Source organism: Tyto alba, unplaced genomic scaffold, assembly GCF_018691265.1.
Source record: "Tyto alba isolate M040663 unplaced genomic scaffold, T.alba_DEE_v4.0 Super-Scaffold_20000042, whole genome shotgun sequence".
Lineage (NCBI taxonomy): Eukaryota > Metazoa > Chordata > Aves > Strigiformes > Tytonidae > Tyto > Tyto alba.
Window position 1 is genome coordinate 12,775,532 of NW_024881293.1, and position 23,436 is coordinate 12,798,967.

General features: G+C 45.9%; 1 protein-coding gene across 30 annotated transcripts in view; it reads left to right on the top strand.

Annotated features, from left to right (window-relative positions):
* The window catches only part of PTPRS (protein tyrosine phosphatase receptor type S), a 163,345-nt gene that overhangs the window by 94,708 nt on the left and 45,201 nt on the right, over positions 1-23,436 (top strand). For 18 of the 30 annotated variants that reach the window (XM_032994662.2, XM_042794896.1, XM_042794895.1 and 15 more), the window contains 6 exons: positions 640-648; positions 4,385-4,402; positions 6,921-7,031; positions 9,376-9,387; positions 19,787-20,056; positions 22,223-22,804. In XM_032994662.2, the coding sequence (XP_032850553.1) occupies positions 640-648; positions 4,385-4,402; positions 6,921-7,031; positions 9,376-9,387; positions 19,787-20,056; positions 22,223-22,804 (1,002 nt within the window). The remainder of the gene's footprint in view (positions 1-639; positions 649-4,384; positions 4,403-6,920; positions 7,032-9,375; positions 9,388-19,786; positions 20,057-22,222; positions 22,805-23,436) is intronic. The other 12 variants (XM_042794905.1, XM_042794912.1, XM_042794911.1 and 9 more) reach the window with 3 other exon arrangements.

Consider the following 23,436-nt stretch of genomic DNA (forward strand, 5'->3'; position numbering starts at 1 on the left):
TCTGGATTTGGTTCTCATTTATATTAAAACTGAATGTTTCACTGGCAATGTAAGTGGACCTCTGAGACCGTGGTCATTATACTCACATCATCCCAGGGACCCATTTATGTTATGGGTCTTCGGTATAATTGAGAAACAGGTGATGTGTCATTGCCCATAGTGGCTTTTCTCTATCCAGTATTTCTTCTTCTCCTTTCCATCTCCAGATAAGCTTTCCAAGCCATTGGAAATCTTCTAATGCTTGGAGGTTGTGACTGAATGAAAAGCTGAATTGTCAGTCAGAGGAGAATGGGAAGAACCTCTGTCTAGACTCCTGCTTCCCTTAGACATACGTGAACATCTCAGCCTTAGAGACCCAGGTTGTCTAAGAGTTTGAGTAGTCTTGGTGGTGGAATAGAAGCGGGTATTTCTGCTTAACCCTGATGCAAGCAGGCTCAGGACATTTAAAGTAGGCAGCAGTGTCCTTTGCTCAGCTGTGCCACCTAGGGGGGATAACGGGAGGCAGCCTGCAGCCACCTGACATCATAGGAACACGAAAACCTTTTGTGTCTTGTGTGTGTCTTCTGTTTTCTAAATAACCTGCTATAACAAACTTTTTTTTCTTTTTTTTCCCTCCCCCCCACTTTTTTTAACATTCAGAGACCTTTGGTAAGTTTGTTCGATTAAAAAAAAAAAAAATCAAACCAAAAAACCCCAAACCTTGCTAATGTCCAGATTTGTAACCCTTGCCCTTTAAACTAATTCCTTTATAACAGCTTCTTGAGAGGCATGCTATGCATTTCTTCTACTAACTCTTTCAGTAGGGATATTCTGCCTTCTTAATGAATTTCTGCAGGGGTATTGCAGGCTACAAAAACAATAATAATCTTCCTAATTAATATATCTGTATAAAGAGATAACAGCCAAATATTATATGAACCTCCTAACATTGGATAGAATTTTTTTGTGTGTGTCTTAGCAACAGTTGTCCTGGAATTCCCCAATTACACAATAGCTTGTACCCTGGAACTGTGATAATTGTGTTCACACCTGCAGGAGGTCTTGGAGTTTCACATCTAACAGGGTTATTGGCTTTTTCAGAAGGGAGAGATGGGGGCGCGGTGTTTTCAGATTGAAGCTGAAAATCACAGGTCATCAGCTATAGGAAAGGGTTGAGCAGAGGAAAAGCTCCCCCCCTCCAGATCATCTCTGTCTCTTGAGTAGCCAGGAGCCTGTCTGCAGAGCTCACGTCACATTTTCTCCATGTGCCAAGTCCCCTTTTGTTAGAGATGTAGCAATTGCAGCTGTCAGCCAGGATCTGGCATTTTAAAATTGCAGAAGACCCTTGATGATTGCTTGCTTGTTTAGAATATAAAGCTCCCTCCAGCCCTCGGGAGAGGAGCAAAGCACACACATGTTCTCACACGTGGCCTGACAGAAGGTGGGGATGTGTTTTCTGTCATTACCATGGCAATGGTGACTGTCCTCCTCTCCCTGTTTTCAAGGCTTGGAGAATCCGTAGGCAGCTTGATGTGTGGGAAGTCAGAGGAAGGGATGGTGGAAGAGCAGATCCCATCCTCTCTCAGAGAGGGGGACACCTGCACATGGTGTTCTGCCTGGCACCATCTTGGTCCTTTATAATCCAGAGGCAAGTCCTTTAAGCTGCCTTTTGCCTCTGCTGCTAAACACTAGGCTGGCTATCCGGGCTCGAGCAGCCTCAAAATTTGCCCTAAATAGGCAGATCTCCAGATCCTGGGAGGCTGTGGGAGGCAATGTGACTGGTTTGCACGTGGTGTCTCAAAACGAGCTTTTCACTCGGAAAGTCAGCATCCAGCATGAATTCTTCCTCCTTCAGTTTTCCTGCAGAGCTGGTGCCCTTATTCTGCCTTGGACAGTGGTTAGCCCTGTGCATTTGCTCATGCACTGTTAGGACACCAGGCAAGCCAGCTATTGAACACTGGTGCTTCCCCCCAAAACTTCTTATCAGATCTTACAGGACCTGTCAGAGTTATTCAGAATTGTTTCAGATTCTCTTCTAGCACCATCCTGCTGCCCCTGTATTGAATATGAAGCTGGTTAGATGTGAAACTCCAATGGTGAAAATCTACCATCTGTGTGTCTGTTGCTGTTGAAACTGCTCTTCTTTCCTTGCAAGTTACTTGATCTCATTTTAATTCAAATTCTGTCCCCTCCATCCCTGGTGTGGGGCATCCTGCAAAACACGTTTTGCTTCTCACCACTGTGTCCCACGTTCCAGAATTAGAACTGAAAAGACCAAGGTGGTGTTTCTTGGCTTATCTTGCTCTCCAAGAGCCCTGTCTCCAAGACTGTCTCAGAGAGCTGCTGACAACCAATTTCCAGGGGCAATGCTAACGCTTAGAGCGAACGGGGGATAACTAACCTACAGTGACACAAGAAGGCAACGGCTGCTGTTGTATCTATGCTTACATAGTTCTAACTTCCAGCATGTTTCTCCTGTCAATTAGAGTGAACCTTTGCAGGAAATTGCCAGGCTTAGCCAAGGCCAAAGAAGCTCTATAGCAGTGGGTGATGTTGGGGTCTCTTCCCCTTCCCTACCCTCTTCCCATTAGCCTTGTTCCAGATTTGTGCCACAGATGGCAGATTTTCACTCCAGTTTTGAGACAGAAGGATGTATCAGAGGCTGTTTTTATTTCCACTGAATTGAACTATAACCCTTTGCTGCTTAGTCTCTCTCTTGCTCGCTTTTTAAAACCTCCCTGCCTTCTGTGTGGAGATCTGCCCAAGTACACGCTCCCCCCACCTCTTTCTCTTTCAAGTGCTGTCTCTCCAACCTTTGTCCTGATAGCTAACCAGCCTGCTTCATTAACCTTAGCTAGTTCCTAACCCTAACTAGATGCTAACTTTTCTCTAGCAGATAACCTAACCTTTTAACTAGAAGCTGAGTATAACTAGAATCTAATATCCTAACACTATAATACCTCTCTTCCCTCATCTTTGAAAAATAAAGGTGAACTGTAATCAGTATCTATATATTTTTACCTTTTATCCTGAAAATAGAGGATTGAACCGCAGCACAAGAAGGATGAGCAGGGCTGAAGGATGAGGAGGGAAGGAGTTTTTGGTGATTAAGGGAGAAGATTGGCATGCAGGATGCTTTGACTCCTGTTCTTGCCTCTGCCTTCCCTCTGTGATGTTGGGCAAGTTGCTTCACCTTTGCCTGCATTTCCCCAGTTGTAAAGTGGGTGTAGTAATGCTGCTGTACCTCACTGGGGAAAAGGAAAGAGTGTAAGGCTGATATTTGTCACGTAATATGCTATACAAGCCCTGGCTGGGAGGTGCTGCAGAATGACAGCATTGTTACGTTGCAGAGAACCTCTTGGATTTCTCCCTAGTAAGAGGCAATACTTGTAGTTGCGGAATCTGCCCTGTTCTCAGGATTGGGGTAAAAATAACCAACTAAAACCCCTCCTTTGGTAAGCTATGTGACAAGTTTGAATGCCACTGTGAGCAAAAGGACCTGCCGTGTTTTCAAAGGAAGATGGTTGCAACCTCAGGAGGTCAAACGTGGGGACAGTGATTTCACCATTGTGGCATGGTTCACCAGCCACAATGTCACTTCCTCTCATATGTGAGACCTGCCTAGGCAGAAGACTTACGTTAGGCACTTAGAGACAGCTGGAGGGGGTTTGAGTAAAAATAACCCAAGGGAGATGCAGTCAACAAGCAAGTGCAGCAGACTCCGTACAACCTCCTGCACTGGCATTAGGGAGGCTTCCAGAGCAGTAGCCTGAGGTGGCCCTTTCACTTGAACAGTAGCGTGGCCTTCTTTAGTGCAGAGCATCTGGCTTCAGTCTCTGTGCGGAGCCACTGAAGGATACCTGAAGGTCCTGAGAAGGACATGTGTTGAGTTCCTCGCACATCCATGCCAATAACTAAAGTTTGGGACTGGGAATTTGCTAGCAAAGATGCAATTGAACCTGCAACTCCTAATGGGATGCAAGGTATCTGGATGATCCTTTCCCTCTCTGGGCTAACATGACCGTAATGCCAACCCTTTTCCTCAGGAGTGATGAAGATAAGTGCAGGCTTGTGATATGTTCTGCAAGTAGCAAAGAGTAATGTTAGCTGGGAGCTTGAAGATTTTCTTTGCATTCTTAGCAACAAAATGGAGCCAGTGTTAAGACTTTTCAAGCCATGTGCCATGGAGGCTCTGTAAACAGCTGAATTGGACTGCTTTAAAAAGGGCACCCCCACCTTAAGTACCCCAAGCCCTCTTCAGTCTGTCCCTATAATTTAAGATGAGGTAGAGCAGGAAGTTTCCTACTGGGAACTGTCTTCCTTGACTCAGGTCCTTTTCCCACAGGCAGTCCAGGTGTTTGGGGTTTTACGATCTTTTCACTTATTTTCTTTGTTTTCTTTGCAGAAGGTACACCGATCCGAGGTAAGACACCCTCAACTCACTCACTCACCCACTCTCCAAACACTTCTCTCCACTCAGTTCCCGTTTCATTGACCTGTGCTCAATACAGATTCTTGTTGTTGTTGTTGTTGTTATGTTTTCTTGTCCTGCTTCACCTCTGGATATTTCTTTTTTATACCTGTCTTTATTTTATATATGGTTATAATGTCCTTTTTTGTTTGCTGGGTGCACTTGGTAATACTGATACTGTTATTCTAATAACATCTCAGGCTGTGCTGCCTCAGATTTATGGCAGAGTTTTAAGAGCTAATCTCTCCAGGGCTGTGAAGGACTGAAGTTTATCTTGAGCATTAAATGCTATAAAAGCTTGGTAAATACTTAGGACCTTCTCTTGATTGGTGCAAAGTGCTCCTGAGCCACTGATGATGGTGAAAGTTTTGCAGTCCTTTGCTCAGTCAGATCTTCAGCACTTACCATCTCAGTGTACTCATTTGTTTGGCTTCAGAGCCTTCTTTCCCATTCCTTCCTACTCTCTGACCCTTAGGTTTTCCTGGGAAAGATACCCGTGGTAAGTAGCTTCTGCACTGTCTCTTCAGTGGAGCCAAAAAGATACTAGACCTCAAGCTGTCATTGAAAGCAGGAATTCTGTGTGCACCCCTTAGAAGACCCTGCTTTGGTTTTGTCTACACTGGCAAATTTAGAAGTCCATAATTCTCTGCTGGTAAAAGCAACGGGAGATGTTGTAGGTGAGATGTACTTTTTCACACATCATCTCTATTGGCTCCTGACAAGTGCTGAAAACTCATTGACCTCTCTACAGTCTGATTTCACCGTTGCATTCACTGGCAAAGCTGCAGTGGTCAGGATGGAAGGGGCGAGTCTTTATTCCGCTGGCAGAGCTGCTTGCCTGTGGTTCATGGTTCTGTTCCTGCTCTGCAATATGGCTTTGTCTCCCCTTGCGTACGCTCAGACAAGAAATGCTAATGAGCCGCACAAAAAATTTGTCTGAAACCAGTGGAAGCAACCCACAAATTTGTCCAAATTAACAGAAATTTATAGGAAAACTCACTAACCAGCTCTCCACCAAAGTGGAGCTTTCCGATGACAGAGCATGCTCGAGCTGTAATTCAGTATGGAATATGCTCAGCTGGTGTCTCAGTGTGAAACTTCAGTCTGTTTGGTTTCGAATTCCTGTTATGCTGAAATACCCACGGATTCGTTTGAAATTCATTTAGCTTGGTTTAGTGGCTTGGGTGGGTTGTTTTTTTTTGTTTTGTTTTTTAGTTCTGTCTGTTCTGCCTTTGGGAGCTACCAGGCACAGTGGATGCTGGCAGGAGTTGCACTATCACACCCCATCCCTGTCATAAATACTCTCACAGCCTCACGTCTTCCCACGCAGCATCCTTTTTCACCCATGCACACGCAGAGGAACATGAGCTCCCTGTCCTCTTCATGTGAACACATTGGTTTTTCCTTCCTGAAGAGGCTGTATCTGCAACCAACAATGATATCATTTGCACTTTTCTCACTTGAGATTTTATCAATAATACTGCACTGAGCTGGAATTGTTTGGTTTTTATTTTTAGGGTTTTGTCCCAGAGATGGGCATTAAGAGTCTTACCACATGTGGGCTCTGTCCATATCTGTAGTATAATCATGTACTCCTAATACATAAAACATTTGATAGCCTGTTGAATTATTTATCTAGTATGTACTTTAACTGGAGTTTAGCAGGGATGAAGCCTTCTGAGGTAAATGAGGCAATTTTCTTCCATGTAGTTACATGCTGCATATCTCTGCATGTTTGCTTACAGGAGTGTTTAGTATGGGCTCTGGGTACGTTCTTGTAGGCTGCAATAATGTACACGTTTAAGAAAAGCCTTAATCGTTTTGGCCCAGTTGGTGTAAACCACACCCGCAATTTTGAAGTTCCCATGCAGTATTTCCAGGGTTTTCCCTTGGCATTATTCACTATCAGTCAGGTGCTTTTCACACTGACTCTTACCTCCTGCAGGCTTCCTGTGAATCAGGTATTTAGGCACTAAACAAAGGCTGAGGTGATAAAAATGCTCCAGGGATTTGGGTGACAAAGCCTTTCACTTTTACGCTCACTGCTTCGAATCGGGCAAGGGAAGGTCAACTGCCTCTGATAGATTTCTGGGGATCACGGTAATATGGATTACTGAAGTTGATTTTGTGAGTCGTGGTGCAAAATGCCTGCATTGCAGAAGCCACAAAAGTTGGTACTTTCGCTGATCATTTCAGTACAGGGAGTAACACTTAGTATAGAGGGGAGTATTACATTTTCTCTTCCTGATGGGTATGTGTCCAGCCGTAACGCTGAGCACAGACGGTAGCTGATGTTGGCAGAGGGCTTGGTGTTTCCAGAGCTCGTAGCCCAAGACCCCGAGACAGCGTCCCAGTGTGTATTAGCCCACGGGGAGGAAAAAGCAAAACACTGACGCTGTTGCTCTCACTTAAAAACAAAACAAAATGGTGATGATCGTGTCTTTGCTGCGGTCTTCTTCTCTCCTCCCAGGTGGCCTGCAGATCGAGAGCAGCGAGGAGACGGACCAGGGGAAGTATGAATGCGTCGCCAGCAACAGCGCCGGAGTGCGCTACTCCTCCCCTGCTAACCTTTACGTGAGAGGTAGGGAGCACATCGGCTCACAACGCTGGCACACACCTCCCTCCCTCTGGCCTTCCTTTGTCCCCAGCTGCTTGATTCGATCCTGTCCCTGAGTGCAGGGGAGGCACTGGCGTTAATCGGTTGGATCCTTACAGTGCTCTGCTGAGCTTGCGGGGGGATCCTGGTGCACCCCAACTCCCTCACCGTTGCTGGTGGCTCCAGCTACCGCTCCACAGTTGCAGAGCAGCAGTACAAGGCTGTGGCACCCACAGCCAAGTCAAGCGTGACCCAAAATAGCGTGCCCAAAAATCTGCCAGCATCAGCCTGCAGAGCCCAGAGGGGAGTGAACAGCTTTGGCTGCAAAGAGGCCATAATCTCATTTTCTCCCAAAGGATCCCTGCTCTCTGGAAGTGGGAAGGTTTCAGTGTGGTGTGGGTGTGAGAGGAGGGGAGGACCCTCTCAACCCCCCTCCACTGAGCTCTCTGTCCCCCGGATCTCACCAGATTGCAGCAGGAGGGTGCATTCTCACTTCTCGCCTAAATCCCAGCTGGTTTTCCCTTTGCCAGCAGTAATTTGTCACTGGTTCCTTGGGCACAGACTCACAGAATGCTGGAGATGGCCAGCAGACGTCTCTGCCGCAGTGACAGATTCCTTCACCCATGTAGCAGGGAGAACAGATGACAGGGGGATTGGCTTCTGCTTGATGCCCCCTCGATGTTCTCAAGCCCACTGGGGCAATAGCCTTTCTGCTTTCTTTGTTATTTTATTTAACCTCTTTGACCTGTAATATTTTGTGTGTAGCTTTGGTTTAATATCTTTCCACAGCAAAACCCTTTTGGTAATGAGAGAGCAGGGCTGGTCCTTCTCACTTTTTTAAAAAAAGAAAAATACTATTGGGAGGAAAAAAGAAAAGTTACATCCCAGCAAACTGTTCCCATTTCCATCCCATCGACAGAGGAAGCGCCTCCCACCTACACTCACGTTAACTCTGCAGTCAAATGCAGAGCCATGCTCCTGTGTGCGCTCCTTTCTCTCTCTCTTTCTCTCTCTCTCGTGTCTCACGCTCACTGAATCACATGCACATGGAGAGAAGGCTTTTAATAATTTAATGTTTCCAAGCTAAATTTTTAAATAGCCTTTTGTGGCCAGCTGGAAAATTGCGTTTGAAATTTGCCCTGTCGCCTGGGCCCCAAAATTCTTCTTTTGGGAACGTAAATCTGGACCTGATACTAATTCAGGGCTAAATCCTTCACAGACAGATTAGCTGGAATGGTTTGGGTTTAAAAAAAAAAAAAAAAAAATAGAGAAACAGGAAAAAAAAGTGGGGATTTTTTATTATTCTTTTATTTATAAATTTCCTCTACCTTTCTGGCCACGCGGAAACTACCCAGGAGACAAAGGTTGTAACCATGGAGTTGCTTGTCTCCACACCTGGATAAGCGTCGGCTCCAGGTGGATAGCCCTCTTTCTATCCAAGTTAGCCTGTGTGTACCTGAGGCCTGCCTGAAAAACAAAGCCAGCATTAGCCGGCCGAGAGAGTGCAGAAAACACCGTGTAAGCAAGCTCGGCCTGTGGTTTGGGTGTTTTTCATGCTGTTTAATTCCTTGTTTCTTGTGTGTTAATATCGTGGAAAGGTAACAAATTTCTGAAATGGATTTGCTTTGGTGGGAGGGAAAGTTCATGCACATTTTTCTTCCCGTTTTTTGTTTTAAAAGAGTCTTGAACACTCTTGTGTTTCCAATTGACTTGTTTCTCCCATAACATGCTTGTCTCTATAGAACACCTGGGATAGGAGTTGTAAGTTTTAACATTGCAAGGAAATGTTTTGGTTTTGTTTTGCTTTTCTTTTCTTCTTCTAATTATTTCTTTTTCCTTATTCAGTCCCATTGTGGAGTTAGTGCAAGCAGAACCGGGTGTGGGGGCTGGTGGGAGCACGGGGAGCGGATTTCCAGCTTGGGATCTCCTTTGTATCGGGTCTTCTCTGCCTGGTACAGGTTCCGCTCCCCCTTCTCTAAAGAGCAGGTGGACTTAAAGAAGCGAGAGCTCCTTTCTGGGGTTGGCACCTCTGTCGGGTGCTGATTCTGAATTAGGATTGCTCACAGTCTGACCTCTATACCGAGCTGGTTGTTCTTAAACAAAAGGTACCTAGCTGGATGGGAGGGGGAAAGTTAGGAAGGCAGGAAAGAGGGTCGTTACTATCTTCATTTTTTTTCCTTTCTTTTTATTTTGGTTAAGAGAAAGAAAACAATCAATTTGCAGCTGACAGCCTTGAGAAGGCCTTTTTTTACTCTCTCTGTGTTTCCCCTATTTTTCTCTTCTCCTCATGTCATTGTGTTCTGCATCAAACCCCCTTAACATCCCTCAGAGCTACGAGAAGGTTGGTGTGGTTTTTTTCTTTTTTACTTTCTTTACCCACATTTTTACATTCTTAAGAGAAAAAAATAAAAAAATAAAAAAATAAAAAAAAAAAAAAGAGAAAAAGCAAGAAATCTTTAAGATGAGCGAGACCCGCCCGTTCCCGGGTCTTGCAGAGATGAGTTGAGTTGCATTGTGGGCCTCTCTATGCATCCTTTGGTAATGTTGCTGAGTTCTTGCACTTTTTTGTCGTCATGGTTACCTTGCCGTTTGGACATTGGGCCTGATGCATGATAGGAGAATGTAACAATCTTCTTTGCATGCCACTTTTTAAATTAATTATGAATTATTTTTTAGATATATAAATATGTATAGCTTTTTTTTTTTTTACAGTTCAGTTTAATTTGACGTGGATTTACTCTTACTTTCTAAACTTTTTGTTCCGTTGGGTTTTTTGCTTTCTCTTGATTTCCTATTTCAGTTTTGATTGGTTATGCTGTGCTGTAGTTTATTCCAAACGCATTGTGAGAAGCCAGTGTTCCTGCCCACCCGGTGGTAACTGAACTCCTCAATCCCTCCAGGAGGAAAGGAGTCACACAGCTCTAACGCCTGTCCATGGAAGCCCTGCTATTTGGGACAAGCCTTTGTTTCGGGGGGAGGGAGGGATGTGGCGAGTGGAAAAGATGGTAAGAAGCCAGGGTGCCGTTCCAAGAGTTAGAGCAGACCCTGGGTCACGTTATTATTTACGTATTTCTTGGAGGTGTGGCTCTTGTTCCACATCCTGCACACAGAGAAAAACCCTGATCCCTGCTCGAAAGGGCTTCCCTAGCAAGGCAGAACTCGCTCACTGGTAACTGGCCGTTTCCCTCCAGCTGTACCAAAGCCACTGCATACGGGAGCTGATCTGCTGTCAGCCCAGGATGGGTAGAGACAAGAAGCTTCCTGCTGTGTCCTGACTCCCAGGCACTCGGCTTTCCTGTAGCAGCCATGTGTGCGTGGAGAGCCCCATCACCAGGCAGCGCCCAGTCTCAGCAGCGCTTGGCAGATTCCCTTGTAGGAGGGGAATGCCTTGTCCTCGCAGGGTCAGAAATGAAGGGCAGCCAGCCAGCCACCTTCTGCAGAAGGGCAGCTGGATCTCACGGCTTTGCCTCTCCCCATTTACCCTCTTTCTTCCCTGTCCTTGAACCAGTGGTGCCTGGCTACAGGCACCTCGAAAACCACCCAGGTCCAGAGAAGGTAGAGCCCTCCTTTCTGAAGGAGCATGGGAAGAGAAATGGAGCAGTGGTAGACACAAAAGAGGCTGCTGGGACACATCTGGCAGCTGCATCTCTGTTGTAAACAGCAACAAGAAATCTGACAAGTTATATTCGAGCTGCAAATGCCTCTTTTCCCTCTTCTCATCTCCCTGTTTATCCCCATTCAGCTTCTGTTGCCTCCCATGTGTGCATCCTGAGCGGGTGAGCCACATGGGATAGTAAACAGGTGGGTTTTTTGCAGTGTGTTAGTTGTACCATTGGTGCTTGGTGCTTTTGGCCTTTGCAGAATTGAATGCCCTTCCTTTCCCTGTTTATGCATTTCCCGCTGCCCATCAGTCCTCACTACTCAATAATCTACCAAAGGAGTGGCTTTCCTAGTGTACAGGTATTAAAGCTGTGTGATTTTTGAGAAATCCAGTGCAGTATTGACACAGTATCTGTCTCTCTCTTTCTCTATCTCTCTCTTTCTCTCTGTCTGTCTTTCTCTTTTTCTTAAAATGCTGAGATTTCAGTGCTCGGACCCTCAGTGCTGGTATTCTCCCCTCCCCCTTTCAAGTCTCTCCCCCTCTCCCCTTAGATACAAGGGTACCACTCCGAAATGCTGCACTGTTGATAATGTCTTTCTGAAGCGGCCAGCTGTGGCTCTTCTAACTTCGATGACAACAATAGCCAAAAGACATCCCCCAGCCCCAGTGCTCTATCTAAAGAAAAAAAAGAAAAAAAAAAAACAAGAAAAAAAGGCTTGTTCTGTTTAAAGAGAGGCATAGTATTTGACATGAGGTGTTCCCATCCCACCTCCCTCCTGCCTAGGACTAAAAGGTGATAATCAATACTAATTACAGGATTTTCCTTCATGAATAGGAATTTGAGTTTCAGGATTTAGGTGCAATTAAAAAGGGATTTATACACCATTGTTTTTTCTTTGTTTATTTTATCTTTTATAAAGTATTTCTAACATGTCCAGACTGCACTGCTGCTGCTAGAATCTCTTGTGATCTGAGAAGGTTTTAAGATTAAATTCTTCTTTAAGAGCCAATAAAAATAAAAATAATATCAACAACAAGTAACAGAAGCTAAATTGGATGTAGTCAGGCTGGAATGACACTGGGCAGGGAAACAGAGACTTGATACTTGGGTAAAAGAGCTCACATGGTTTGCTAGAAGTTAAGGGCATGGCCTTGAAATTATTGGTTAAGGCTTTGCCTTGTATATTACTACAGATCAGATCATACCATGGTCCAAAATAACAAAGAGTTTGCTAACAGGGAATTTCCAAGGCCAAATGCAGAAGTGTCTTTAAGGAGACCCAGAAAAGCAGATTGGAAGTAGGTGAGATGAATTCCACCACCAGCGCAGGGTGGTGAAAGTTTCTAGTCTGAGCCAGTTGTCCAGATTATACCTGTAGTCAGTGAAAAAAAAAGACACAGTTCTAACAGGCAAGTCAGCACACCTTCAGATGGGGATGCTGATTATTTGAGGGAGCTATACAACTCACTTGGCTCTCAAAAGTCTCATTGGATGCTTCTCTGTATCCCTAGGGACACAAATACTATCAAAATTCAGGCCCATAGTGAGTGATTTCAGGAAAGGACAGATTCAAAGTCCTGCGTATCAAGAGATGTCTGTGTCACAGCTGGTGTTTGAGAGCTTCATGCCTCTCCTTGCACAGTGACAGGGACTTGCTTAGTGCAGGGGAGGCTGGTTTGAGAGCCTGGCATGTCTCGTAGCTGATCAGAAAACTAATGTCTGTTTATAGCTTCCATGCAGAGACCTGTGTGTCCTTCTTTCAGCTAGGGTGGAAGGGAAACATTTAAACATTTTTGCCCTTTTTAAGAGGCTTTGCATGTTGCCCACTTTGGTGGATAAAACCAGGTTGAGTCCCTCATACCTGACAGTGTTTTTTCTCCAAGTGTCAAATGAGTCAACACGTGCAGGCTCCAGGCTTTGCCCCAGAGAGGGCACATGTCTGCTTGTCCAGAATTGGCCACAGCTGGTTTGCCCCCTTGAAATAGAGCACTTTGTACCCTCTTAATTTTGAAACCTTCAGACTTCCACCTCAATTGCTCTGTTGTGATCCACACAGCCAGCTGCTTGGCTCAAGATAGAGCACTGTATGTAAGGAATGTCTCTGCGTGCTCTTCCATATTACAAAGGGAGAGGAAAAATGAACAATGCACCGTAGAGCTGTGTGGGCTGTGCTTTAGCAACTTGAGTATGCCGAGCTGCTGCTGTTGGTACAGGACAAATTGTCATGGTTGAATTTACCGGAATTAAAAATTTTCCCTTATTTCACACAGTGGTGCCCCATCAGGAGTTACAAAAGGCAGCTGTTGTGGTGCTACAGGGATAATCCTTTTTCCCCTTTGCTCGAGCTTCTTGTTGCTCTGCTCTTTTCAAGCCCACGGAGTTTTAAATGGTTCAGCAGGCATTTAAAACAGCACAGCTCACTCGCTGTGCCTGCTTAGGCCTTGCCTCTTCTGCTGCGGGAGTCAAGTGCAGTGCTTAGTCACCCAGAATCAGGCTCTGCAGCCCAGGTCCTGCTGAGAACATTTCAAATATTTTTCAAGGCTCTCTGGAAAACCTCAACTCATTGAGAGACCAAAGATGAAAACAGGCCAGGGCTAAACATGTAATAGCAAAACTAATTGAAATCAATTAAAATAAAACCCATAGAAAACGCAGAAATAGTGTGCCTAGGACCTCAGGAAATCAAGCTTCAAATTATATTAAAATGTGACTAATTTAACAAATAATTTACTCTGTAGCCCGCTCCTGGGTTCAGTTTGGCTCATGTAATTTGGCCATCAAACCAGAGCTGCTGGTTGCTCAGCCCGTCCCTCAATAGACAAGTGGAACGATTGTTAAGCTTTTCGCTTTCAATGCCATTTAAAGGTTAGAAGGAAATAATTTCACTTGCACTGTAGATTTAACAAATAGCCACAAGGTCAAAACAATGATATTTTAAAATGTAGGAATTTAAATACCTTTTTAGACTAGCATTGATAAATCCTTTAATGGAAAAGGAGGGAGTCAGAACCACTGCTAGTTTGTATGGCTGCCCCTGTAGTGCCATTTTCCAGGCGCTGGAGTTTAGGGAGGGAGAGTTCTGTGACCATTTCTAAGCGCTGTGTTAGCACTTCCACGGGTGGGGGAGCGCCCTGTCTGGGTTTGGGGTGTCCTCAGCTCTGAAATTCTAGTTCAAAAGCAAACAAAGCAAACAAACAACTTTGCTGTGTTTCTGCAGAAGGATTTCTCAAGGGTATCAGGAAATGGAAATGGATACAAAAAGCCACCCCCCCAAAAAAAAAAAAAATCAAAACTGTGTATATATGTATATATACGAATATCTCTATAGAGGGCACTTTGCAGGAACACTGTGCTGTACTGATCTCGAAATCTCTGCCTGCCTGTGTCTCTTACACCTTTTGCATTGCTGTTCTCTTTGTTTTAGGGGAAAAAATTAGATTACACCTTGTCAAATTAAAATAACAAAAATAAAATAATAAAGTCTGTGTTTAATGTTACAGAGCTGCTTGAAAAACATTTGGGTTCAGATTATTTTATATTCAATCCTGTAAAAAGCAACAGAAAAAAAGAAAAATTACAAAAGACCAGAGATGTTCAGCCAGCCTGTCACTCAACTAATGTGTTTTTTTAAGTGGAAAAGTAACAATGATTGGGAAGGTAATGGATTTCCTCCAGACCAAATCCAAGCCTTGGTCTCATTCTTTATTTATCTACCTATTTACTTACTTACTTTTATTTACCGTGAAGGAAATTAGGAAGGAGATGGGCATGAGGAGGGAAGTATCTCGTCCTCTGGAGGGACGGAGGTCGGAAATCCAAACCCGAACAGCGTCTCGCCCCAGCGGAATGAACTTGCAATTGGAATGGGAGAGGGAGAAGGCAGAGGCGGCTGCACGGACAGCACAGGGGCAGGGACGGACCACCTTTTGGGAGGGGAGGACAGGTGTAATCTAAGCTTCACTAATAATGTAGAGGCTGCACATTATTTTGGCACCCTTTCCCCTACCCCCTCCTCATTTTGGAGCAAGACGGAATGACTCCTGTCTCACCAAAATGGCCAATAATGTCCGCCTTCTCACCTCATTTGGAGCAGCAGCTTGCTGAGTGTCAAAATGTTTAATACCATTTGGTTTTGTTTGGTGCTTTCAACCAGTCACTTCACTTTCTTTTGTTTCCTTTTTCAATTAATTTCTTCTTTAAGATATAAAATACGTTTATCTTTTAGTTGGTTTAATGTGAATCGGGGTTTGAAGTGACGGGTTCTTGTCCAGTACATTCTCCTTTCCCCACCTCGCTCCTCCTCCAACATTTTTCTCCCTGAGCTAATCTGGAAGGGGCTTAAAAAGCAGAACCGGTGGGTTTCCTCAGCACAGACTGGTTGGTTGGTCCTCAGATTTCTCTCACTAGCAGCGTCCTGGGAACACATTTTAAGGATGGATTCTGGTGTTGCAAAAGTCAACCCTGGATCTCCCAGTGTCTCTTCCGATCAGGTCTGTAAATCTGTCCCTTTCAAAAACATCTCTCACCTTGTGGACCCCAGCTCTCTTTTTAACTGAGTGGTGGTGATGGGGAACCTTAATGATGTTGATTGGTGCCTTCTTGTTGGAAAGAGTAATGCACCGAAAATGCCACTCACAGAACACAAACTGGGTTAATCTCTCTGCACCCATGAGCAGCAACAAAACCAATTGGCTTTACAAGGGTGTGAAAAGTTATGGATCTGTTCCATTTTTAATGAAGCTTATGTTAAGCAGAATTTGGGGTGAAATACTTATCCAACAAACAATATTAAACAGACTCATAACTAACTGCATTTAAGCAATCTTTCTGTGCCTCAGAAATGGCTTCTCTGCATTGAAGTAGTTTGACTTGCATCACAAATGTCCAGCTCCAGTTCTAAAATCTGATTCTATCAGTAACAAGCTGTATCCTTGTTTGAAAAAAGCTCCTGAGAGTTTTTTGGTCATTGAAAATGTGTGTTTGTGTGTGCCTGCTTGTGTGTGTATATCGGGAGATGTTGCACATGCACATGGAGCATGCACGTATGTGTATGCATGCAAAGTTGGCTTTGTAAAACAGGTCTGACAAAGCTGTCATGGAAACCAGACATCCCTGAAACTCAGGGAAGGTGCTTCTTGAAACCAGAAATGGGTAAAATTATTAGACAAGTGTCTATAAAGTAGAGTCCTGATGGCCCCATCCCAAGTTTTCCTTTCCAGAGAGGGCAGTTCTCCTTTTCTTTCTAGTCATTTGAGTATGTTGGGTAGCAAAATGGAAGGAATCTCTTCCCCACATTTTTACATGTAAAATTTCATTCTTTCAGCTGCCATGTGTGAAACCCAGCTGGTCCCAGAGCTGAAATTGTTCCTGATTCAATCTCTAGCTGCACTTCAAGCTTTCTTCCCACCACCACTCTCCTCCTCCTAGTCCCTGACCTAAATGCTGACCCAGAGATTCTCAGCTTGGCAAATCTCATGTCAACAGCCAAATTGGGAGTGGTACAGCAATTAAAATAAACAGCAGCATTGTAGTTCTTGGTATCCAGAGATGAGCCCTATAAGTATTTCCTGCTCCAGTGAATGCGGTTGTCACAGCCCTGAGCCATAGCAGGGATGTATCTAGGGACTCTCTGAGGTCTCCAGCATTTAATGTTGGAGTTATTTTCACATCGTAGACTGGTGTGTGTATGTTTGTATATCTGTGCACACACGGGAGTGTGTAGCTTTTTTTAAACCAGGATGCATGACAGAAGTGCTACTGCCTGTTTTGGTCTTGTGTTAGCCTGCTGCTAACCTGAATCAAATCGTCCCTTTTTGCAGAAGGTGCATTGTTTTGGGCTGGCATCCAGATGTGCTGGTTGCTTCCCCTTGGTTAAGTGCGACAAATGCCATTAAAACAGCCGAAAAGTAATGCTACTGTGAGACCCCACGAAGCTGACCTAAAGCCCTGGGTGCTGCGAGGAGCGTGGGGTGAATTGCTTTGCAGTTCTTTGTGAGCGTGCTCTGCACGGCTCTGGCTCCGTGGCCCTCAGCTTGTGTTTTGTGAGTGGATCTCTTCCCTTCCCTGACCAAAGCCACGCAGACAGCAGCAGTCTGTTCCCTTCAGACTCCGATTCTCAGCGCTCCACCGTACATCAAATGATGCTTTTCAGTTATTAAATTCTGGTTTGTTCTTCCTTTTTCTTCTTTTTTTTATTTTTTTATTTTTTTATTTTATTTTTCCTTTCTCTTTCAGTTCGGTTTTATTTCTTTGCGATTAGCCTCGGTTTGAATTAATTGTCTTGTTCTGTTTCCATGACAACTCAGTGTTTGCATCCCACCTGCCGTTGTTTGTTGCTGTTGATGCTGTTTGCTGACCACCGGATCTTGTCCGGCATATGTCTCCCCATTTCTCCTCACCTCTTCCCACCTTGCCTCCCCTCTCCAGAAGGTTACATATCAGCCCCTCCTCAAAAGAGTCATCCCCACCCCAGATTTGTCTGCATGTTGACCCCACTTGTTTCTTTTCAAGTTCTCTCCATGTTGTCTCAGATTGTGACCTGTGTGGTCTTCACGTGGCTCCATTTTCTGAAATGCGGTACCTCCTGAAGCAGACAGTGGAGAGAAGGATGGAGTAGGCAGCAGGGACATACCCTCATGTCTAGGGCTAAAGGTCTCCCATAGTGTGACAGAAGGGAGAAAGGAGCATGTTGCCTGGTCTCTCAAGCCAGTGCTGGTGCCTGAGGTTCTGCAAATAGTATGGTAGTCTCCTTACACCATTCTCTAAGCAGAAAGTCATCTTCTAGTGTTAGTGTCCAGGTGAGTTTGCAGTCTCTCCCTCCACACTCCAGTCCTTTCCCCAGCTACACTGGAGGTGAGGGCATGCTGTCCATTCTTTTTGCAAATCCATGCATGCAAGAATTCTCCTTTGACATCTCTGCTCCTGATGCCGCAAATCTGGAAGTCGTCTCTTCCATGCCTGTCTGTACTGGTTCCTGGGTTCTGATAACCGTGCAGGAGAGGATCTGATAGCACAATAGGAAGAGGACACCTTTCTATGAAGACATCTCTTCGTCAGCTTGCAGGAGGAGGCAGAGGCTATATTTGGCTTTTGTTTTTCCTAATAAATGGAAAACAGCCACTACCTCTCCTGGCAGTGCCCTTCCCATCTGAAAAAATCCATAATGTTGAACAGCAGCCAGGAAAGGGGGCTGGAAGAGAAATATGAGAAAAACCCAAGACATCAGTTCCAGGGGGACATCGTGAAGGCACTAGGACTTGGGAAGAGCGATGACAGTCTAAGCTCTGATGTCCTTTGCATTGCTTTTGCATGGATACAGTTGCCACTGATTCTTTTAGAGCGGTGGTTCAGGGAGGTTACCTGGGAATAGTGCGACAGGGACAGATATTTTTTAGGCTCCCAGCACTCCTGACTTTCCTGCCCCCTCGCTCACCCTACCTGTCTGTGAAGCTGGAGGAATCCCGTGCTCCTTTCCTCCTTAGGCTGCTGCTGTGCCTGCAACATCTCGGGGTCTGTGTCCTTTTGTCTTTGCTTGCGGGATGAGACCTTGCCCTCAGCTCCCTCCCCAGGGTCCCTCTGATCCACTTAATGTTTCTCCTTTGCCCGTTCTCCCGCTTTCACCCCTAACGAAGAGCACCCACCTCAGCCGTCCAGCCAGCCCAGTTAGTTCAGAAAATGGAGCCAAGGAAACCGCACCCTCCCCTTTGCGTCCATGTTCTTACTGTGTAAGGTCTGGAAGCTGCATCCACCTCTCTGCTAAGGAGATGCACAGAACATGTCACTGTTTTCTCAACGTTAAAGTTTCATTACCTTGTTTTTCTTATTAATTCTATTCTATTTATTATTCCGCCAGGGCTGAGATGTGACAATGTGAGCCACCACATTGGGTCACATCAGCTAGAAAAAGTATGCAGCATTAAAGTGGGTTTCCCCCTCCCCTCCCTCTCTCTCTCTCTTCTTTCTCCCTTCCCCTCCTTGTTCTCCTTCTCCTTGTCTTCCTTTCTTTCTCTGTCGCTCTCTTTCTATTCAGTATCCATGTGGGCATTTGCTAGCCGCCCATAAATTATATTTCTCTGCATTTTCCTCTCTCTTTCTATCTTTTTTTCTCTCTCTCTTTTTTACCTATTTTGCATGATGTTTGTGACTCTGAGAGCTGCATCTATCGATGGAACCGTGTCAGATCTTAAAGAGGCTTCGTTAGGGTTTCTATACCCGAAAACCACAAAAATTTCATTAGAGTTTCTCATCTTTTTCCACACTCTTTCTCGCTCCAGGGGGACTGCCTCCCCCTGGACGGTTCTCACACGCAGACACTAACTAAATTCTGTCCCGCTTCGGGGACTCCCTCTCCTCCCTCTCTTATATTTTTGCCTCTGCTTTTCAAGTGGTGTCTCTCTGGCATTTGGGGATGTGAAACTTCTCTCTTTGTTGAATTCTCTGGGTCCAACAAGGCAAAATCTTGAGAAGTTCCCACCTCCATCCCAGCCTTCTCCTCGCCACCACCCCAGCTCTGCAGCATCCCTCGGGCACAGAGCGGCCGGAGGGAGAGGACCCCTCTCCGGAGACGGGGGAGGCCCCTGCGCCCTCCCAGGCCGTGGTGGTGGGGGGGCTGTTCCGTTCTGCCATGGGAGAAGGGGATGTGGGAGTCAGACTCCACTGGAAAAGGGGAGGAGCAGGATTCCCGGGGCGCAGAGCGGGGAGCTGGGGGCCCCAGCGGCTGTGGAGGAGATTTTTTCGACGCTCGCCATGCCAGCTCGTGCCAGTAAAGATGAGAAATTGCTAATAAATTTTTGTGTATTTATCTGTGCTGTGATGGGTCTAATCTTGATCAATGGAACCCTGTTGCTATGAAATATCGCTTTTATGTCTATATTCTATATATTGTTTGTGAAGTAAAAATTTATTTGAAGTTTAATTTTTTTGGTTTTTGGTTTTTGATTTTTTAATTTATTTGTTTTTTGTTTTGTTTTTAATGAAGGAAGAAAATAAATGACAAACCCCATCTGTATTTAAATTATCTTTTGCTCTTTTTTCTTTTTCTCCCTTTTCTTCTTTTCCTTTTCTTTCTTTCTTTTTCTGTTTCGTTTTTGTTTTTGTTTTGTTTTGTTTTTTTGTTACCTCTGTGCGTCTCGTCCACAGTTCGCCGTGTGGCCCCTCGCTTCTCCATCTTACCCGTCAGCCATGAAATCATGCCCGGCGGCAACGTCAACATCACCTGCGTGGCCGTGGGTTCTCCCATGCCGTACGTCAAGTGGATGCAGGGAGCAGAGGACCTGACACCTGAAGATGACATGCCTGTGGGCCGTAATGTCTTGGAGCTCACAGATGTCAAGGACTCAGCCAACTACACGTGTGTGGCCATGTCCAGTCTGGGAGTCATAGAAGCCGTTGCTCAGATCACGGTGAAATGTAAGAGAGTGTGAGCACGCCTGCGTGAGCGAGTGCGTGGGTTCCCCGACTGCATGTTTGTAGGAGCGTGCACGCACAAGCGTGTGAGCTGCTGCATGGGTGTATATATGTGCAGGGCACGTCTTGGGTGCACGGTCGTAACAGAGTGTCTGAGCATGTGTGCAAAGCAAACGTGGGCACGTGTCACGTTTATGCATGTGAGCATTTGTAGATACGTGGTCGTGCCTGTCAGCCTTCACCGGTGCATGAGTGGGGATGTGACTGTGTGGGTACCTATTTCTGCTTGTGTCTCTGCGTGTCTGCATGGGGTGAGCCTGTGACTGTCTGTCTGATCTGCCCGTGAGGAGTGTGGGCACACAATTATGCATGTAAAAAGGTAGTCGTGCATGAGTGTGTGTGTGCATGGGAGAAGGAGCAACGTGGCTGTATGGGCATGTGGGTGCCTGACTGCATGTGTGTAAGTCGGTGTTGTTACAGGCCTGTATGTACATGCGTAGGTATGTGAGCATGAGCAGGAAAACAAACTTGTGCACCATGAGTGCCACATGCTGGGATCTGTGCATGCCTCTGGGGATCCCACACAAAGAAACCCACACTGAAGGGGAAGCTGGTGGCTTGAGATCTTCCCTCGCTTTAGGACAACTGAGCTGTTTGTTACGAAGAAAACTGCAATTCAAACCCCTGCATGCTTGTTTCTGTCCTGGGATATGAGGCTGGCTGGGCAGTTTGCAAGGAGCCTTGGATGGCTTGAAGCCTGCATGCCATCCTGGTCCAAGGTTAGAGATGCAGCCAAGGCCCTGAGGATCTCTGGCATGTGTGCCCTTGCAGTAGAGCCTAGTTCCAGCATCTTAGTGGCTGTTGTTGCCTCAGCAAGAGGGGAAATAACCCCAGCTTCCAGCTAGCAATTCCCAAGAGGAGCACGGGTGCAATCTTCAATCTATTCTGTCCTCAGCAGGGGAGTATTAAAACCCAAGCGGGATGCCCCTGTGGTTGGGTGAGTGTAGAGCTCTTTGAGCTGGTGTCGGCTCTGAGTGATGGCATTGCCCACGAGGGATCTGGGGAGAGAGGGGGTGGGAAAGGATGCGGGCGGGTGGGGGAGAGGAGGAGAAATACTTTGGAGAAGGGGAGGACTGAAGAAAAACAATCCTGTTGTATCAGTGCATCTGACTAAGGAAGGTCTGACAACAGAAATGAGTAGGGACTAGTGAATCTTGACATGACACTCATCCTGAGGTTTTACACAGGGAGTGGGCTCATGTGCTAGCAGAAGGATGCCTGGGGCTGGACTGAGGTGCTCTTTATTTTCCTGAGTATTTCCTTCCTTCCCCTTTTTCCCTGTCTTACCCTATCCATTTAAAAAGCTGCTGTGTAAGATACATTGCTCCTGCTTCCAACTATCCTGTCTCCGCAGATGGGCAATCTTGCCCTGCTGGTACCTTCTGCCTTTTGTCCTTTTATTTGTATTCTGTTCCCCCTTATGTTCCTGCATGTAAGCATCTGCAATCTTTCCCAGGCAGAAGATGAAAGGAGAAGTTAGAGCCTTAGAGGTGCTCAAGTCTAGAGAAGACGACGCTAGAAAGGGTCTAAAGTGTGTAGTGAGGAAAACAGGTAAAGCTTGCTGTTCAAGGTGTCTCCCATTTAGCGTGCAGTCTTCAGCAAGCTCCAAAGCTAGTCTTCTGGATGAGGGACAGGGGAGACGAGTATTAATACATGTTTGTGGCTTAAGAGGAAGCACTCCAAGTACTTATAGATTTTTCATTCTGGAGAGAGCAGTCCGCACTATACCGTTACCTGCACACTAAACATGGAGAGATTCAGCAGTGCCGGAGCCGGGCTGGCAGCGCTGTTTTGGAAGATCTGATTACGTGCTTGGAAGGAGCTCCTGCGAAACTGCTTTTCCTTACTGCCATGTGAGCCAGCGGATGTGCAGCTGAAGTCTGTGCTAATGATTCCAGATGTTTAGCTGAACGCTTTCCTTTTGATGGAGCAGTTTAAGGAGGATAATAGAGTGTATAACTAGGTTCATAATATTTCAGCAGCACTTTACTGAACTGCCGCACTGTGATTGGTACTGTGCCTCTGGCTCCTACAGCCCTAACTAGCCCAATTAGGCACCATTTCAGCATATGTGGTTTTTTCTTAAATGTCTGTTCTTCCGATTCTCAGCACTCCCCAAGGCTCCTGGGACGCCAGTGGTGACAGAGACGACAGCAACAAGTATCACCATCACCTGGGACTCTGGAAATCCAGACCCTGTGTCCTACTATGTCATTGAATACAAGTCTAAAAGCCAGGATGGACCATATCAGATCAAAGAGGACATCACCACCACGCGCTACAGTATTGGGGGGCTCAGCCCCAATTCTGAGTACGAGATCTGGGTCTCTGCAGTCAACAGCATCGGGCAGGGGCCTCCCAGTGAGTCAGTGGTCACTCGCACTGGGGAACAAGCTCCTGCCAGTGCCCCCCGTAATGTGCAGGGCCGCATGCTGAGCAGCACCACCATGATCATCCAGTGGGAAGAACCGGTGGAGCCCAACGGGCAGATCCGTGGCTATCGTGTATATTATACCATGGAGCCCGATCAACCTGTCAGCAACTGGCAGAAGCACAACGTGGATGACAGCCTCCTGACCACGGTGGGCAGCCTTCTCGAGGACGAAACCTACACCGTCCGGGTCCTGGCCTTCACCTCTGTGGGAGACGGGCCTCTTTCTGACCCCATCCAAGTTAAGACGCAGCAAGGAGGTGAGCTACTGTCACTAACCTTGGCTGTACTGGGCTGCAGGAGGGAGGGGTGTTAGCTTATAGTGTTAACGAGCTGTGGCTGCTGTGTCACCAGAGCAGTTTTTTCTTTATTGGTTCATCTAGCTCAAAATAGAAATAATTTTCTGTGAGGAAGCTCTGTCCGGTGGCTGGAGCCAGTGGGCCTGGTGCATGATTTCTGATTCGTTTTCTTCTCGGAAAGGTTGTTGCTTAAATGGGTGGGGCAAGCAATTAGGCGAAGAGAATCCATTTCTGCTGTGCCATGTTTTAAAGTGAGGTATCTTACTGCTTCCAGTTTCTAAATGTCTTTAATAGGCCTAAAAACACTGCCCAGGCAGTGTCGAAGCTTAACTCTTCTTAAAGTACCCAGAAACTACCTTCCTGGAGATGAGCAGGAATGAGCCTTGATCTGCCTTTTTCTGAAAGGGGAGGAAAACAAAACCCTAATTGTCACAGCAGATGTGTTGAGCTGAGAACAAAAGATGTTTGTCACAGGTTGTCAGCCAGCATGCTTTCGGGTGCTCTGCTTATGGCCTGGGGTGCTGGTGAGGAAACCCTGTGCCCTCAACAGGCTGCCTATGGGCTTCCCCCTTCCAGAATCTTTTAGTACTGTG